The sequence below is a fragment of the Oryx dammah genome, unplaced genomic scaffold, assembly GCF_014754425.2.
Source record: "Oryx dammah isolate SB20612 unplaced genomic scaffold, SCBI_Odam_1.1 HiC_scaffold_7, whole genome shotgun sequence".
NCBI classification, from domain to species: domain Eukaryota; kingdom Metazoa; phylum Chordata; class Mammalia; order Artiodactyla; family Bovidae; genus Oryx; species Oryx dammah.
In genome coordinates this window covers 6,733,930-6,752,429 of record NW_024070191.1, presented here as the reverse complement: position 1 = coordinate 6,752,429, position 18,500 = coordinate 6,733,930, and the positions used below count along the sequence as shown (strand labels likewise).

At 39.2% G+C, this 18,500-nt stretch overlaps 1 protein-coding gene across 1 annotated transcript in view; it reads left to right on the top strand.

The window, feature by feature from the left end:
• LOC120865837 (ankyrin repeat and SOCS box protein 5-like) overlaps positions 1-17,827 on the top strand; it is a 37,959-nt gene extending 20,132 nt beyond the window's left edge. Inside the window, exons 2-7 of the mRNA XM_040243237.1 lie at positions 10,060-10,139; positions 12,158-12,265; positions 12,941-13,091; positions 13,261-13,395; positions 15,629-15,820; positions 16,857-17,827. Coding sequence (XP_040099171.1) covers positions 10,060-10,139; positions 12,158-12,265; positions 12,941-13,091; positions 13,261-13,395; positions 15,629-15,820; positions 16,857-16,984 — 794 coding nt within the window. The 3' untranslated portion in view covers positions 16,985-17,827. The remainder of the gene's footprint in view (positions 1-10,059; positions 10,140-12,157; positions 12,266-12,940; positions 13,092-13,260; positions 13,396-15,628; positions 15,821-16,856) is intronic.
• Positions 17,828-18,500: the final 673 nt, after the last annotated feature.

Here is an 18,500-nt window from a genome sequence, read left to right as displayed (position 1 = left end):
AATGAATATTCAGGGTTGATTTCCTTTAGGATTGACTAGTTTGATTTTTCAACTTTAATTGTCGCTTTATCACTGAGGACTGGTAACCAGACCAAACATAGGTCCTGGTGTTTTCAGATACACTAGCATTGTTAAAACAGGAACAGAATGACTCCTGGGAAGAGACTTGACCTGGTTCACTTCCCACATCCTTCCTACAAGGTGTAAAATTTCATTTTCGTCTTCGTGGGTAGTAATCGAGTGCCATCTCCATTCTATAGTCTATCTCAGATACTTTTTCTGAGACACATGTTCAGAGCCCAATATGATCTATGAAATATAAGTCTTCTTATTTTTCCTTAGTGTTTTATCTAATCCTGCTTTGCTTTAAAACATCTGCCTACTCAGAGCCTGAAAATATCCTGTGGTTTATCTAATCCACTTTTTTATTTACACTTGGGAAGGTGCTACATCTGAAGATTTCACAGTGCGTTCTTATTCATATGAGCATAGATACCCAGCATTTCAATGATGCTGTCCCAAACATATTCTCTTCACTGTGCATATTTTAATGAAATCATACAGCTGTGCACAATCAGTTCAATCTTTCATCTTTTATTTTCTCCAGCAAATTAACTGAAACATTTTCCTTCAATTCCATGGAGTTGCTTTAAAAAATTACTTATACTTTTGATGTATGTAAAGTTTTTGGAAGAAGTAATTGTGATCTCCTTTGTTCTCCTAATTATTTATGTGAATTATTATAGGTATTCCGCAAGCCACACACATCTCATCTAACTAAGTATTAGTTATAGTCAAATCCAGTGATTTTTTTTTCCCCCCACTGCACTGGAAATTTGCTTATTCCCCAATATGGACTATAGAAAGCCCTTCTTGAGGCTTCTTGGGAATCCTATATTCAAATTACTCTTTTAAACTAGCATTTTTTTTGATTGCCCATTATAAAAGGTGCAGTGGTGGACCTGTCGAATGACAGATGTACGTACTCAGAGTTCACAGCCTCGTAGAGGAGACAGATGTAGAAATAGACCCTTATAAGACCAGAAGTCCAAAATTGTTAAGACCAAAAGCTGCCCCAATTCTTATAATAAAGGATTCTATATTTATTTTACAACAACAAAAGAAAAGTGCAAAGCTGAAATGTCAAAAGCTTAAAATGGAAGTTTGTTTTTAGAAACAAAGATCAGTATTTACTTTTACTGTTCATCTTGTTTAGATCCTTGAACTCTGTTTATGGGTACCAGCCTGTGGTGAAGAACTAGTGGTTTGTAACAACTGCCTCCTGCAACCATGCTGGACTCTAAAAGCCCCTTTCTAGACCACCCTCTAAGATTTTCTCACCATCTAGGAATGTCTCCCCCATACAAATAGCCTCAACTAAGCTGATTCCAAGTTCCAGTTTTATTGGAAATGTTTGGCCTCTTGTGTAGTGATATCATATGCCCAGAGCTCATATAACCACCCTGCCCTTTTATATCAGTCCTAGACTCTGAATCAAAGAATGTTGGAGCCAGAAAGGAACCATCTCCTCCAAGCTCCTCATTTTATAGAAAAGGAAACTGAGGTATCACCATGCTATTTGCCCCAGGTCACATAGTTCCAAGGATTAGAGATTAATCCGAGATAAGGAAAAGATATTCTTGGTATTCATTCACGATAACTTTGAAGTAAATATTGGCAATGCAATGTGGCAGCAGATATTAACAGGGGAAATAATCTTACTCATGAGATGTTTTTTTTCCCTTATCCAGCTTGTTATAAGAAAGTAGTACCCCAATAATTTTTTCCCCATTATATCAACAGAAAGTAGAACCTAATAATAGTGGGTGAAAAATGGAGATAATGGAATCTGTAACCATTTTTCATCTAGACCCATCTCAGTAGGTGAATACCATGTAACAGGATCACCAGCTCAGTTAATCCCTGGCACCCTGTCATGGTTCAGCCACTGCTCTTGACTCAGTCGTGGACCATGTTCCTTGTTCTGCTTTACATGCCAACAAAAAAATACCAGACACAGGTTCGCTTTTTTCCTCTCTTCTGTCCAGCTGCTCCATCCTCTGCCTTTTAGGGTGAAAAATCTCAGCTGTACTTAAATTGACTCCTGACGTCTTTTGGTCTAGAAATGACCTCCAGAAAAAAAAAAAAAATCACAATAGGGAACTATGCCTATATAAATAGGAAGACTGTGATTTTGTACAGAGGCCAATTCTAAACTTAGATCCTTACAAGATGAGAACATGAGCTCGCTACCAGCTGACCCTAATGCACACACACTATTTATTCCTGAGGATGGAGGAGACAGGCTTGCCGGTCACCCGTCACGACCGAGCTTTCTGGCTGCAAGGCTGTTTACTGCTGTTATCAACCGGCGACTTTACATTGGATGGATCTATAGAGATTTCACACAGGCTTTCATGCTTGCAAGAGAGAGCACATTTCTATTCTGTTTCTGACTAGGGAAGGTGACTTTTTTGCACATTTTTGCTTTCTGTGTCACGCAGATAGTTAAATCCTTCTGGCGACAGCTGGGTCTCCACTTTAAAAATAGAAAAGCTACTGCCTTCCTGGCCCAGCCCCCACCCCTGCCAGCCCTGCTCCCCGTGTTTCTGCACAGAGTTCAACGTGGAGGCCCTCCTCCAGTGAGCACACAGGAATCTCTGTGAAAGCACGAAGGGAAGGAAAGAAAGTAGTTAGAAATCCAGCTGCTGACCTTGCTGCTGGCTGGAGCCTTGCCTCGAGACCCTGGCTGTCCAGGCAGAAACGCCAACCCCACTATGCCCTCAGACGGTGCTTCTGTTGAAGGGAACTGCATTAAGCAGACCCTCCCGAAAAGAAGGCTAGCGAGCGTAGAAGAATGTTCTTCTAAGCGAAAAGCTAGCTGGGGTATTCTGACCAGTCAAGGTTAGTAGAGCGGCCATTGCAAGTCTGTTGGTGTCCTGAAATAAACGATATTGTCTTTGCAAGTACTAACTTGAAGCTGTGGGTGCTTTCCAGAATGTGGACTCTGACCTGGAAATGTATGGCATGGCCAAGGGCTGCACTGTATCCTTCACCTTACAGCGTCTGGAAACTGCCCCTGCAGACTCATTCTTAGGACTGTGTATTAAACACCCGGGTAAACTCAGTAGTCCCTGGGTTGCTTACCTTTCCAGTTCAGCAGGTGTTTCTAAGTTGGTGTGGGAGCCAGGAAAGCTGCTATTGAGCAAGAAAAGAGTATTTCCAAGCAATTAAATATGGGAATTTCGAAACATTTAAGGTAGAAGGCAAGGAAATGAACAGAAGCACTTCCTTAAAGTGCCCTGGCATAGAGCTCTTAGTTTTAATAATAAAAATATGAAAGCCATGGAGGAGAATGAGCACAGTGCCAAAAAGGAACTGTGTAAGGGAGTTATTTTTTAAAAGAACAAGTGTACACTTTTGTAAAACATCAATATGGTCGATGATAGACTTAATGTTGGAAGTGCAGATTTAGAGATAAAAATAACCCCCTACCCCCCTACAATGTAAAAGTCACATTTACTATAGAATAGTTGGGGTCTGATGGATATTGTTTAGAAATTGTTATAAATTTGTAAAACATGCAAATCGTATTTTTAAATAGGATAAAATACTCATTTCTTTAGTAGGCCGAGAAAGCAATCTGATTTTTCCCCCGCCCCAACCACCCAGCCCAACATACATTTCTTTTTCATTACTTTTTAACAATATGGTGATCAATAAAGATTGAGAACAAATTAGCATGGATAAAAAAAAACAGGTGACTACAAAAAAGATAATTTAACAATTATTCATCCATCAATAGACATTATTGACGTGGTAGGTATTCAGGATATGCAGTGAGCAAACTGTAGCAAGTCCCACTTTCTAAAATGTTCCACTGCAGTAGCAATAAGTTCTACGAAGAAAAACAGAGCAGGAAAATGAGACAGAAAGAGTACTGTCATAGGGGTAGGAGGGTCTCATAAAAGGGGGTCAGAGAAGAGCTCCCCTATGAGGCGATTCCAGTGGACAATAAAAGCTGGCCAGAAGCCATGTGTGTCTCTCAGAAAGAAGCGTCGCAGGCAGAGGGCCCAGAAGCCCAGATGTTTAGCATGGCTGAACGAGGACCACGGGTGTAGGGGAGGGATGGAACTGGTCACACTGGTCAGAAATTACTTGGATTTTACTCTGGGGGAGAAAGAAAGCCATTGGAATGTTTCTCACTTTACAAGGATCCTCGTGTTTTGGATAGACTGTTGGAAGCACGTGGGTGGAAACACACAGACCTGTCAGGAGGCGTTTGCATTAAGTCAGGCGGGCATAATGGTGGCTTGGACTAGGGTAGTAGCAGTGGAGGTTATGACAATAGTCAAAGCTGAATTATATTTGAATGGTTGAGGCAAAAGAACCTACCAGTGTTTGACTGTGGGGTGTGAGAAATAGAAACTCAGGAATACACGAAGGCTGTTGGTGCTGAAGCACCTGGGTGACGGTGTTGCCACTTACTGATAGGAAGGAGAGCTGGGAGGGTCACAGCCAAGGTTCAGTCTTCGTCGTGTTCAGTTGCAAGGCCTACTTAGATAGCCAAGCGGAAAAGGTGAAGCGTCAGTTGGAAATAAACATCTTGAATTTAGAGGGCAGAGCTGGTCTGAAGATACAAATTTGGGGTGATCAACATGTGGATAATATTTACATCAATGGGACTAGAAGAAGAGATCCTCCCAAGAGTGAGTGTAGATGAGGCAAGAACTGAGCTTGAGATGCGGATCCACGAAAAATAAGAGTGAGGAGAAGTAACTGGTTTAATAATAACTGCCTCCCTGCAAAAAGCAAAGGAAATAGTTAAGACATATGAAGTTTCCCTTTAAACTGCTGTGCTTAAATTTAAGGCCGTATTATTAGTGCCAGGTGACAGAAGGGATGGTAACACTGTCTTAAAGCAATGAAGAAGCAAAAAGAATAGTTGGTTTTGAGAGAAAGGTGATGACTTTCCTTTTAGAAATGTCTTGAGATGCCAACAAAATATCTACAGGAGTGTCCAGAATTAAGTTTTGTAACGTGTCACAAAAATTGACGAGCTCTCTGTGTGGATGTGACCACTGTCTCTGAATTTTGACTGTTCCCTGTCCGTTTATATCTCCTACAGATACATGTAAGAGGAATAAGATGAGCTAAAGTCTTTTTATCTTAGAAAGTGAAAGTGAAGTCACTCAGTCGTGTCCAACTCTTTGTGACCTCATGGACTGTAGCCTACCAGGCTCCTCCCTCCACGGGATTGTCCAGGCAAAAGTACTGGAGTAGATTGCCATTTCCTTTTCCAGGGATCTTCCTGACCCAGGGATCGAACCCAGGTCTCCTGCATTCCAGGCAGACACTTTAACCTCTGAGCCACCAGGGAAGCCCTTTCTTATCTTAAATAAATTAAATTACTCTATTTCCTGTATAGAAGATGTAGTGAAAAGCTCATAGGACAGACATACAGAGGTATTTGTTTAAAATGGAATTTGGATTGTGTTGTCATATTTCAAATGCATTTAGTACAAATGTGCTGAGTACATTCTCGTTCACTACAATCCTGTGATGGAAACAGAATTATCCTTCCCTTTAAAGGTGAGAAAACTGAGGCTCAAGAGTCCATCTGTGCTGGCCTCTGAGCTCAGGTCTCTGAGCTCAGGTCTCTGTGATGAAGTCCAGCAGGCTCTGTCCACAGCAGCAATGGTCACTGGTTTTTATGAAGTGTGTTAAATAGTCTTTCTCCCTTGATTTTGGATATTCACGGGAGAATTACTATCTTTACTTCGTTAAAAATTTAGTCCTATTTCTTGAGACAAACTGCAGCAATGCTTTCATTTATCTGTGTGGGTGTTGGTTTTTTTTTTTTTTTTTCCTGTTCCTGCCCATACCCTGTATTCTTGTAAGATAACGGAGGGCTTCTGGATCAGAGCAGGAAATCAATCAGAGTAAGTCCGCAGGTCCACGCAAGTCCGCACATGTACTCGAAGTTTCCAGGGTACAGCTCGCTCTGGTGGTCTCAGATCCGGACTAGCATTATGTTCAGGAAATTAACGACAAGGACATAATCTGAGTGGAAAGACAAGGACAGTCTCAGTCTTTGAAGAAACTGGTTTTGGCAACATGTTACTTCCCTAATCAACCACGTCCTCAGGGATTTGTATGGCTCTATTAATCTGCTCAACAGAAAAGTACTCAGTAAGGGTCAGTAAATCCCCGGTGATTTTTAAAGTATTTTATAAATCTGTGGATAGGGATGCGTTAGATGTCGTTGAGTCTGAAACTTCGCCACATCTTTGGATCTTCTTTAAGACAAATAACATGAAATTGCATAGTTTTAAAAAGTGGCCGTGGAAGTTCCAGGTTCTCGACTTCACAGTAAATCCACATCCATCACAAGGAGAATTATTGATTCAAGACCAGCAGTCTGTAAAGTGTATTAGTAGTTTGCTCTCTGATTCATATATGAAGATGTCATTGCTTTTCACCTCTCCTTGTCATCTCCTGTTTGAGATGACCGTCCTGACATTCCTGTTTGGGACCACTTAGGAAAATCCGGTGTGACCCAAACCCAGAGAGCCCCCTGCACCGCTCCTAAATTTGCTCTCTGATGAGTCCTGCTTCCACATCTGCTGATGGGACTAGGATGGGCAGAAGGCAAAGACTTTCTGAAAAATAAAATGGTTTCATCATAACCCTGGGCAGAGATCCAAGTGTAATACTTTTATTTCATTGCAGAGCACATAATGTAAGGAGAGGAGAAAAATGAATTGGGAACAGTCAGTTTCTCAAAGAGCAGTGAGCAATAGTAAGAGGCAATTCTGAAAAGAAATCTGATTTTCTAAAAGCTGTTTTTCTTTTTGGAGGTAAAAGGTTACGTTACAAGGAGCTTAGAGCTGCATAAAATGGCTGAACAGAGCTAACACATACATGGCAAGTGACTTTTTTTTTTTTTTTTAATGCTGATCAAAAAAAAGATATGAGTCGGATTTACCTCAACAGTGGCTGGCTTGAAGTGCCGTGGGGAGATGGTGATTTAGGTATGTTATAGACCCCTACGGACCCATAAATATCTGAGAACGTGAATGTTTTTGCTCTGGTAAGGTGGTTGTTTACAGAATACGACAGGCTCTCTCCTTGTAAATTATATACCAGATGCCCTGGAACCGGTGTTATTTCTAAATATAGGCACTGGCCTCCTGTGTTGCTACAGAGAGACCAAAGCAGTGGGCATTAGATTAGCTGGTGAAAGTTACAGACTTTTTGTAAAACATTTTCCCATTGAGTAATTTATCCTAAGGAGTTCAACTGAACTTTTATTTTTTAAATCTTAGATACCCAGTGTAAAGTCTAACAAGATTGTAGAGTTTAAAAAGTTGTAAATGAAGATATTTATCTTTTGTTTGGTCTTGAGAAAGCTTATAAATCTTTCTACTGTAAAGCATATCTGTATTGAAAAGTAAGATATTTAATATTGAATATATCTGAATAGAAATTTGCAGTTGATTCTCAGATTTTGAAAGGGAGCAGCAGGGAGGGATGAAGGTTTAGCTCAAAACAGAAACTGGAGCGTGATGGATCCTCTGATTCTCACATGTTACCAGATTAATTATAGAAATTCATCTAAGGAATTATAAGGAAGCAGACCAGGTGGGGTTGCTTGGGAGTTAAGTAAGCAGAATTCAAAACAATAACTTTTTTCACTGACTCGCCAGCATGTGCTATAAATTACTCCTGTAATGGATTGCTATGACTTTATTTCTCAGCGCTTACTTAGGAAAGAAAAAGATAGCAACAGTGTTGATCATTGGCTTAAATACGTTTATGAATCATTCAACTGCTTTATATGGTTTATTTAATTAAGCTGATAGCACTGAAAATCATTTTGGTCAATAGATGCTGAGTTCCCCTAATTTTGGAGAAGAATTGTTCCTTTAAATTCATATTAAAAACCTCCTGTATTTATCAGTTCATACTTAGCTAAGAATGCTAGGTGTTATTTGTGCATTTACAGGGCAGGCCTGTACTTAGCATGCTCCTTTCTAGCCTGCTCTCAATCTTGTCTCACAGGTAGTATTTTTCCTGTTTTATGAGCAAATTGACCCGCAGAGAGATTAGGTCCTCCCTGAAGGCCACCACCCTAATGTGGGATTCAAGGTCAGGCCTGCCCAGTTCCTCAGTCTTTTTCCTCCATGACCCTTCTGGGCTCCAACCTGCATCTCATCTCTCTCTTCCTCCTGGTCTCCATTTCTCTCACCTCCTCCTCCTCTAGCCCACCCCACTGCTTTTAGGCCACAAGCAGCTGGGCTCCTGGGCAGGTGAGCAGAGCTGAGTTCATCCAGGAAAACATTAGTAACAGGGTGTGGCTCTCAGAAGACGGACCCCTGCCTTTCAGGCCAAGGGAGCCCTCGCCCATACCATGTATTCCCAGTGGGTTTCTCACTGGCCACCACCCACACTCTCCTGCAGACCGTGTGACATTTCACTCCCCTTTCATGCCGGTGGAGGGCCTATGAATAGAGATAATAGCAAATGCGCATACAAAACTCTGGCTTCAGTTTTGTTTTTTTTTTCTTCCACTGTAAAGGACTTGAGGCTTGGTAATAAAGAAAATGACAATGGGTACAGAAAGCTCTGTGACCATCATGGAGGAGAATAGGGGCCGGTGATGGGTGGTAAATTCAGTAAACACTTAACATTTCTTTATTTTGGCCCTGATGTGGCCTATTTTCTGAATGACACTTTTTCATTTTTTCTGTCTTTTGTGAACAACAGCAAGCAATGCTGAATGGTCCAGAAGACTAATGAAATCATTTTGATGGATAAATTGTATGTAAAATAGGAATATCTAGTACCCCTCAGTTGTAAGTATTATTAATTTTGCTGCCCCTTACAGTCTTAATAGTTTACTAGAAAGAAATGAGTCCAAAAATGGATCCAAAAGGCCATTTCTGTAGACTGTTCTGAGTGCCAGCATCTGGTTAATCGCCACATTAGCCAGTGACGGTGGAAGAACTGATAACAGATCAGCCTCATATAATTCAGCATACAGCGTTCAGTGATAAATTAAGGATAATGAAACTTACTAACCCTTTATAAAGGAGGGAGCATTATAAATCATTACAAATATTATAAATGAATATTTAAATTCAAACATTTATTTAAGCATTGATTACTTAAAACCTTGTTAATTTACTACCACTGTGCTCAATAAATGAACACAGTGGTTTTACACATGCAGTCTGTTTGGGAAGTTAATAATTTGCTTATTTAAACATTCACCATGAAAACTGATATATGTTCTGAAGTCCTCCAGAGTTGTGCTCTGCAGTCAAGTTGTTTAATGATAAAACAAACAATTGCATATGATTTTGAAAGCATTGAATTTTATCTTCATAGATGGAACTTGAAACATAACTGTTTCCCCAAAAGACTTACTTATGATGGTGACTTTAGCATTTTATTTTGTGAGAACATAAGGCTTCAATTTTTATAAATTATTATTTTCCTGCCAGATTTGCCCTATTAACCAATATTTATTGGGGTACACTAATTCAATTCTGCTTTTAATATGATATGGGAGTGTTGCATCCTGGAAAGAAACAATACCCCCAAACTAATAAAAGATAACTCTTTGTTCAGTTGATAATTCAAAGAATTGGATGTTGGGCTTATTAATTTTTTTGGATAAGCAGGAAATAATGCTGGATGGAAAGGCAAAACAATGGCAGTGGAGTTGTAATAATTCAGTTCTGCAATTAGACTATGTGACTCTTTTTAAATGTTTTCATTTCTTCTAGAGCTTTTACTTCCTCAACTTTAAAACAGAAATAATAATGATACGTATCTCAAAGAGTTGGTGCTGGGTGCGCGCGTGCTCCTCTGTGTCTGACTCTTTGAGACCTAATGGATTGTAGCCCGCCAGGCTCCTCTGTCCATGGGATTCTCCAGGCAAAAATACTGGAGTGGGTTGCCATTTCCATAGGGTTAAAAAGAGTTGACAGCAACCACCACCATCAGGGTTGCTCTAACTCACAGATTTTTGTTTTCTTTCTTTTCTGGAAGGTTCCTGGGCAGATCGGTCACCACTACATGAAGCAGCCAGTCAAGGTCGTCTTCTAGCTCTGAGAACATTATTATCACAGGTAAAATATAACATATAATTTTATAACGTAATATATTATAATACATAAGTTTATGATATAACCTATAGTTAAATATGTCTCTCTTCCCTGAGCATACAGCATTCATTATCAATAGTGATCAACTCAAAACCAGCAAAAGTGCTTGATAACTTCTACTAGCTTTTTATTTTAACTCATATTTTTAGCCAAATCCATAGTTTCTCATTTATCTTTTGAAACATCTTTAAAAATATTTTGGTATAGTTTTATGCCTTAGTATTTCAAATTTCTCACACAGTATATTTGTTCACTGATAGACATATTTAAGCAGGAAGTAATTGGATATATGTATTATTCATCACACATTTTATTTTATTTATTTATTTTTTTCATCACACATTTTAAATATGCTTACATCGGTACAATGGTGTGCAGTTAATTGCAGGCTTAGTTAGGTCATACAATATCCAAAAAAGGATAATCAGACCAGATGCTGTAACACTGCTTTTTTACATTATGGTAATCTGTAGTATGTTATGGGGTTTGCCTATGAACGCCACAGAACAGTCATTTTTACACCTCTGTGATCATCAGACTCACCGGAGGAAAAAAGAAAAGCACAGATTCCTTTGAAGTATAAGGGACTCGGGCTTGGCCAATGGGATATGAATGCACACCCAGATCTGGAAGTCCTTGTCCTGGTGCTTCTCAGAATCAGGGAGACATGAGTTTTCTCAGATGACTATGAGGGGAGAAAAGATTGTGTCACTCACTCGAAGTAACACTGCCCTGGGCTCTGGTCACCTGGACTGCTGGCTGGCACTTGAGGTGAACCACAGCATGTCATAGCTTCCTTTTACTCACCTGTGAACTGAGGTTGCAGAACAAGACACTCCTTAGGGCCTTCCAGTTCTGGGATAATCTGGTGACTATGTGGTTTGCTCATCACTTGATGAAATATACAATAAAAACTGCAAAACATCAGTAACTGCTGAAGGGCAACCCCTCTGAAAGGATCATGCAGTTCTTGGAGAGGAGGAGTCTTAGGAGATTTGTAAGCGCATGTCCACAGACAGGCCAGCTGAGAGGGTCAGAGGATGTGTCCAGAGCCCTTGTGAGACGGAACCTGGACCTTTCAGAGGCTTCTGTCATCGGTCATCCTCATGGGCAGTGGCTGGGAATCAGCTCTCCAGGTCTGGCTACAGACCAGCCAATCTGAAACCTCTGACAGGGTGATTCAAGGAATCTTAAAAAATTGCCACTCCCTAGTAGCAAAGATTTGGGGTCATATTTATTTTCTTGCCTTCATTTCAAGATTCTTCATGTCCTTCCTGGTGTTATTATAGATCATGGTAACCTATAAGATGCTATGGGGCTTTGGCCACAAAAATCTTCCTGTGATGATGGTAGTATGATTGTCCATAGAGTGAATTATCAGATATAGCAGGAAGGCAAGGAACCTTTTTTCCCTAGCAACAGTTAAATATTTTAGACTGATATCATTAGTTTATTTGGAATAAAAATATTTAGATTTTACTTAATTTTGATTGAATAATAAAATAAGACATTTTCTGTATGCTGGGCATTTTAATCATTATTGCTTTGCATGTATCATCTCATTTAATTGTACCAATAAATTTAGAGGTTAGAGTAGCAATCCAAATTTAAAAAAAATGCTGCATTATGGCGCTTCAAACTCACATCTAACTGACTCTGTATTGAGACTTGTTAACCACCAGCATTTAATCTAGTTGATGGGGCTCAGAGCGGACTGCCCCAAATATGTCAAGGTGGCTCAGAATCTGTTGGACAAACCCCTTAAGGCTGTGTGGGATGCAATATGGTGGTTACAACAGTTTGGTTCAGGGGATCTGACAGCTGCCTGGCTCTGGGGGTTTGAGCTGGTCATGCCTGCTAAACTGAAACCCGATTTTCCTGAGATGTTCTGGTCTTTGCCGTCACCTTCTAATGACCGTTTACACAGGGGATTTTCCTCTGACTTTCTGCTCACGTTTCAAAATTACTGATGTCATATTTAGGGTTATAATGTCAACGCAGTAACCATAGACCATGTCACGCCGCTGCACGAAGCCTGCCTTGGAGATCATGCGGCCTGCGCCAGGACGCTTCTGCAAGCCGGAGCCAACGTAAGTGCCCCGAAAAAGCGTTCCCCGTCCCACATGGGCTGACTGAGAGAAGCAGGCAAAGTCCTCATTTCGCTTCTCTCGCCTTTTTAGTAGTTTTCAAAAGCGGAACAAAAAGAAAGCTCTCAAATTGCCCGCTAGCACTCCAAGCACGATTTCCAATCTTTGTAAAAGATGGGTAGCACGCTGCAGGGTATGGAGTATCCCTCAGGCTATTTCCTGCTTTTGCGATTCTAAATAACAATAGATGAACATCTTTAAGCTGTAATGCGTGCTCATCTTTTGAAATTTTTTTTTTAGATAAATTCTCAGAAATAGGATTTCCAATTTCAGCTGCCAACCAGCAAAGTGGCTTCATCACTATTACATTTGTACCTTTTTTTCCCCTAACTACAAAGTACCTAATCATTTAGTTCATTTCTGTGTATTTGATTCTAGAGTATTTTCTTTCCATAATTCCACTAGTTCCATGCCCACTCCTGTCGACTGTCCTCCACATCATGTTTCTATTTATCCCTTAGCGTGTTCAAGCTCTGCTTACGGATGTGTGCGCTTAGACAGGGTTTGTCACATTTGCTGCACACACCTTCTCAGTTAATACCTGTTTCCACGCACATACCTGCCAGGAATGGCGAGTGGTTCCGGGACTCTCATTCTCAGAGCTCTGGTTTGGTTTAGGTAAACGCGATCACCATAGACGGCGTGACCCCCTTATTCAACGCGTGCTCACGAGGCAGCACCAGCTGCACGGAACTGCTCCTGGAATACGGCGCCAAACCGCAGCTGGAGTCCTGCCTTCCTTCCCCTATGCACGAGGCAGCCAGCAAAGGTGACTGTGACTGGGTGAAGTGACAAGGAGAGAAAGCTCCTTCAGCCACAGGCATAGTCAATAAGGCTGCAGGGAGAAGCCTGGGGCGGGTGTTGGGGGCAGCTGTGTGTTGGAGGTGGGGGAACAGGTGTTCAGGAGATGCAAACTCACCTGTGCTTTGTGTTGGCAGGTCACCACGAATGCCTGGAAATCCTGATATCCTGGGGTGTAGATGTTGACCAAGACATTCCTCATCTGGGAACCCCTCTGTATGTAGCTTGCATGTCCCAGCAGTTCCATTGTGTCCGGAAGCTTCTTTACGCTGGTAATTTTCTATACCCCATCTTCCATTCTGTCTGTACACACAAGCAGTTCTTCGGCTTCGTATTAACTTCTCTAAATAAGCTTCTTTAAAAATTACACCTCATGGATAAAAATGTTCTTATCCTAAGCATCCTCACCTATAACTCTAAAATCCATAAAAGGAAGCACATTTGTGGTAACTCCACTTGACCTCAAAACTCCAAAAGTCCTACCTATAAAAGGTTATAAAATTAAAATCCTCAAGGTTGGATATAATGGTGCCCAATATCTCTATCTCTGTGAGCAAACCTATCAAAAGAAATGTTACAGATTATAACTGATTAGGTAACCTTGTCTTTCAAGACTTTGCCCCACTTTGTAATTTCCCCAAAAACACTTAATACCCTTTCACTTTCTTGAAACAAGCCGATTCCTTAAAGTTCATCTTCAGCCCTAAGAAACTATTCATAATCTTCTGAGACCATGTGGTATCTTCCACTCTAGGACTGCGAGCCCTTTTAAGATATGAATTATATCTTTTTTTTCCATCAACTCTTCCCTCTAGCCCAATGCCTCTCATGTGGCAGGTGCTCAAAATATACATAAAATGAGTAAATGGATTTCTGTGGTTTTTGTTTATGACACTCATTCAGACTCTGATATATGAGAGTGAAAGCGTTAGTCACTCAGTCGTGTGTGACTTTTTGTGACCCCTTGAACTGTAGCCCTCCGGGCTCCTCTGTCCATGGGATTTCCCAGGCAAGAATACTGGAGTGGGTTGCCATTCCATTCTCCAAGGGATCTTCCCGACTCAGGGATGGAACTTGGGGTCTCGCACATTGCAGGCAAGCTTGTTTACCATCTGAGCCACCAGGGAAGTCACATATATGTTTAGTAAGCTTATTATGTGTTACTCACTTCATCTTGGCTAAATTATACACTTCTTCAAGCAGTGTCTGTATCCACTCTTTCTTTCTCTTTATACCTAGTAAGAGTCTTAAACATGAGTTCTGCTAACAATGGCTGGCAGATTGTTATATTTTGGCTATGCTCACCCATAAATTTGTATAACCAGAAGAGTTTATTTTTTACAACCTGCTTTATTTTGCTTGCAATATTATTCTCTTCCCAATATTTTTATATTGGGTAAAAAAAAAATCTGAAGCAGTATTGTTAGTAATTGTGGATTGGTTGTTATTTTCAGGCTCTGATCTCCCATAAAATTGGTATAACCAATGAAATGTATGCTTTCTCTGTGGAGATTTTGTTATGGAATATAATGTTTTCAACTAAATCTTTTACATTTGGTTTAAAAATATTGAAAACAAATACATTTACTGAAACTTGAGAGTATCAGGAGGGCCATAGAGGGACTCATAAAATGTGCTGCTTCTTATAAACATCATCGGTTTTATTGATGGTGTCAGAAAGCAGAGCTGAGAAGGACTTAATGGATTTTTATTAACAGGCCTGTCTTGGTGTTGTAACTTTTTATGTATTGGAAAATGGGATCATTATTCTTTACAGTATTAACAGCACATATTCATTGCACATGCGTCAAATGACCACCATGTGCCAGGGGTTTGCACCAAGATAAAATAACTGTGTAATAGGTAATTTAACATGGAAGGATATTTTAATATAAGCATTTAAAAAACTTACTTTGAATGCAGAAATATAATGTGCTCTTCTACTGAAAAGGCTCAGTTCCTTTATATATTTATTGAATTAAACTACCTGAGTGAGAGGGGGACAAATCTGTATACATTTTACCCAAAGAACTCACATATCTACAGTCATAAGTTTTCTGAGAAACCAAAGAGCTCTATTGCCCTAAAATAAATGAAAAGAATAAGAACAATAAGCTCTTGAATAATCCTAAGAATGATCCATTGTGAGGCAAATGGATATGTCAACCTAATTGTGCACTATAAATACTAGTTAATATGATTACTTTGGGAATTGTTTAAAATTTTTTAAAAAAATAATTTATTATGAGATTTTTCAAGCATAGAGAAAAATATTAGAGGACTTAACAAAAGTGTGAACTCTCCATCCAGGTGTATTGCATTTTAAGATTTAATACATATATGTATGAAGCATATTTGTGAAATCTGCATTGTGCATATATATTGCATACAAAGAAGTAGCTTATTATAGAGAATTGAGGCCCTCTTTGTGGCTGACACACCGGCCTCCCCTTGCTGAGGTAGGTGATTCCGTCTCACAAACCATCACTCCTCATTTCCATGTAGGCGCTGATGTACAAAAAGGCAAATATTGGGATACTCCATTACACGCTGCTGCTCAACAGTCCTGTACAGAAATTGTAAACTTACTGCTAGAATTTGGAGCGGATATCAATGCCAAAAACACAGATCTTCTGCGACCTGTCGATGTAGCGACTTCTAGTAGTTTGGTGGAAAGATTATTGCTTCAACATGAAGGTAAGAAGAATCTATGAGGGCATTAAAAACATTTTGAAGGGCTTGAAATAGATGAAATTTAGAAGACTTTTTGTTGGCATGTAAAATAACAATGGCATAACATTTGAGATATTTTTTGAAGGAAGATAACTTTTTAACTTGAGCTGCATCCATAAAGAAGGTATCATGAGGATTTTGATTTCCTTTGTTCTCATCTTACCTAAATTCTGTATTCCTTCAGTCTAAGTTAAATATATTATTTTTGACAGTAAACAATATGTTGATTCTGTTTAAATATATATTTATTAATACATATCTTGAAATATGCCCCATTTTATAAGGATATGCATCATCTATATGAGTTATAGAAACATAATCATGAATTTTTATTCTAAAACAGAAATTCTAAAGCCTGGTCTAGACACTAGATTAGAATTTGCTTTGGCTTAAATAGTTAACCTAATTTGAGGAAAAAAAGATTTTTAAATTCCCCTTTTAGTGCATAACACTTCTCGGAGCTTTTGATTTATATGTCCTTCATAAAGCAGGAGATTTATATCTCCTTCAAAAAGCAAAAAGCCTTGTTTTTGAGGCTTTATAAACAACAATAATTTCATAAGCCCGAAGATTAAAATATTTTAAAGAACATGCATGGATTATATCTCAATTATAATAAAGTCTTACAAATAAAAACAATACATATGCTTCTACAAGTTTCCCTAGGTTAATGGGTTTCCCAGGTGGGGTAGTGGTAAAGTATACGCTTACATTGCTGGGTTCGGTCCCTGGGTTGTGAAGATCCCCTGGAGGAGGAAACGGCAACCCACTCCAGTGTTCTTGCCTGGAAGTTCCATGGACAGAGGCACTTGGTGAGCTACAGTCCATGGGGTGGCAAAAAGAGTCAGACAAAACCAAGCATGCACACACACGCAATGGTCATACTACCCTAATTTATTGCAAAGCACTGTCTTTTTTATGTGGTTTGATTTCATGTGTCTTACAACACAGAAAAATCCATTTTTATTTTAATGAACAAATACTTTCACGTTTCTTACAGCCACCCCAAGCTCTCTATGCCAGCTCTGCAGACTCTGTATCAGAAACTACATCGGTAGACCAAGATTACACCTTATCCCACAGCTCCAGCTGCCAACGTTATTGCAGAATTTCTTACAGTATCGATAAGGGAGTAAAATAATTCTAAATGTCTGAAAATCAGAAATTTCTATTTCATCTGCATAGTGTATATTTCATATTAAAACATGCTAAAGCGATGGTAGAGATATGAGAATACCTGGGAAGAAGTGAAATAGCAATTTTAGTTAAAGTGTACTAGTGCGTAGTATGTTTCATGCATTTTTACTGTTTTTGGACTATAATATGTTTAAAGTATCTATGTGAACCCTTACTAAAAGTATTCATATATTTTTGAAGGTCTATATTCTTCAATTAATGTTTATGCTTTTAAGTTTTGGCCTCTGTAATTGATTATTTCTGTATTGTTGACATTAATACAAAATATGCGTATGGTTTAGAAAAGAGCAGCTCATATATTTTTTGAAATAAAGATGACTGTCATTCAGGAAACCCACTATGTTAAATGTTTACTTATCGTTATAATGATCAATTCAGTAAAGAAAAGACGAATCGCCCCTTTCCTGCAAAGGTCCCAGTGGTCACTTCACTGCCTTAGGTAAACCTGTTTCAGAAACTGGCAGGACTAGGATGATCACTACAGCTCTCTCACCCTGAGAAGTCTGGAACATTACACACGGGCTCAGTGTAATTGAAGCCCCTTTCCTACCAATGAGTGGTCTCTCAGGGTCTCTTCTGTGCTTTAATACATATCACCCCAGCCTCCTCCATTCAGAGGCTGTCGGGAGCTGGTGAGACTTGGACCAGGAAAATGAACTTCATACCTAGTTGATAAAGAGGCCCTGGGTTACACTCTAGGGATCAGGGGGGCCCAAGGCTGTAAAAGGTGGAAGATAAAAAATGCCTTAAAATGTGGGGTTTTCAAAGAAAAAGGGTATTACTTAGCAAACACAGAAACCTTGGGAAATGTCCCCCATCTGTGGACCTTCACTGTGGTGTTTCTAATTCTTGCACAAAACAAGGGTTCACCATAGACGATACTGTAAAGGGATGCTGTACATAAGAAGGTTTCCTCTGTGGGGTTTATTCTCTTCTGCTTAATGTATTTGAGTGCAATATAAAAAGTAATTAAAAAAATAAAATTAAACATTAAAAAAACTCTCTGTGCCTACTGTGTAGTTTAAACAATTTGAATTTATAAGATAATAAGATACTTATAATACTGTGTAAAGTAGAAGAAAATACTTGGATGAGTCCTATAAATTTATCAAATTTTGATAAAACATGTTGATAACCAGGGGCCTATTTTCCTTTTTACTTAATTCTTGACTGACTGCCAGAGACCTGTGGGAAATAAACTATCATTGTATATATCCCCAAAGTTATTAAGACTACATTTTTAAAGAATCATTCTAGATTTTCAAAGGTCAAAATAAGGTTGTGGCATGTTTGTGTAAAAAAATGTCTTCAATGTGGCTAGAGACTTTTAAATTAGTCTGTTTTACAAAATATCTCAGTTTAATAAATTTGTAATATCCTCAGAATAATATGCATTTAACCTTTTTTATTATAGAGTAACCCTATGAAACATAATCACATATTAAAA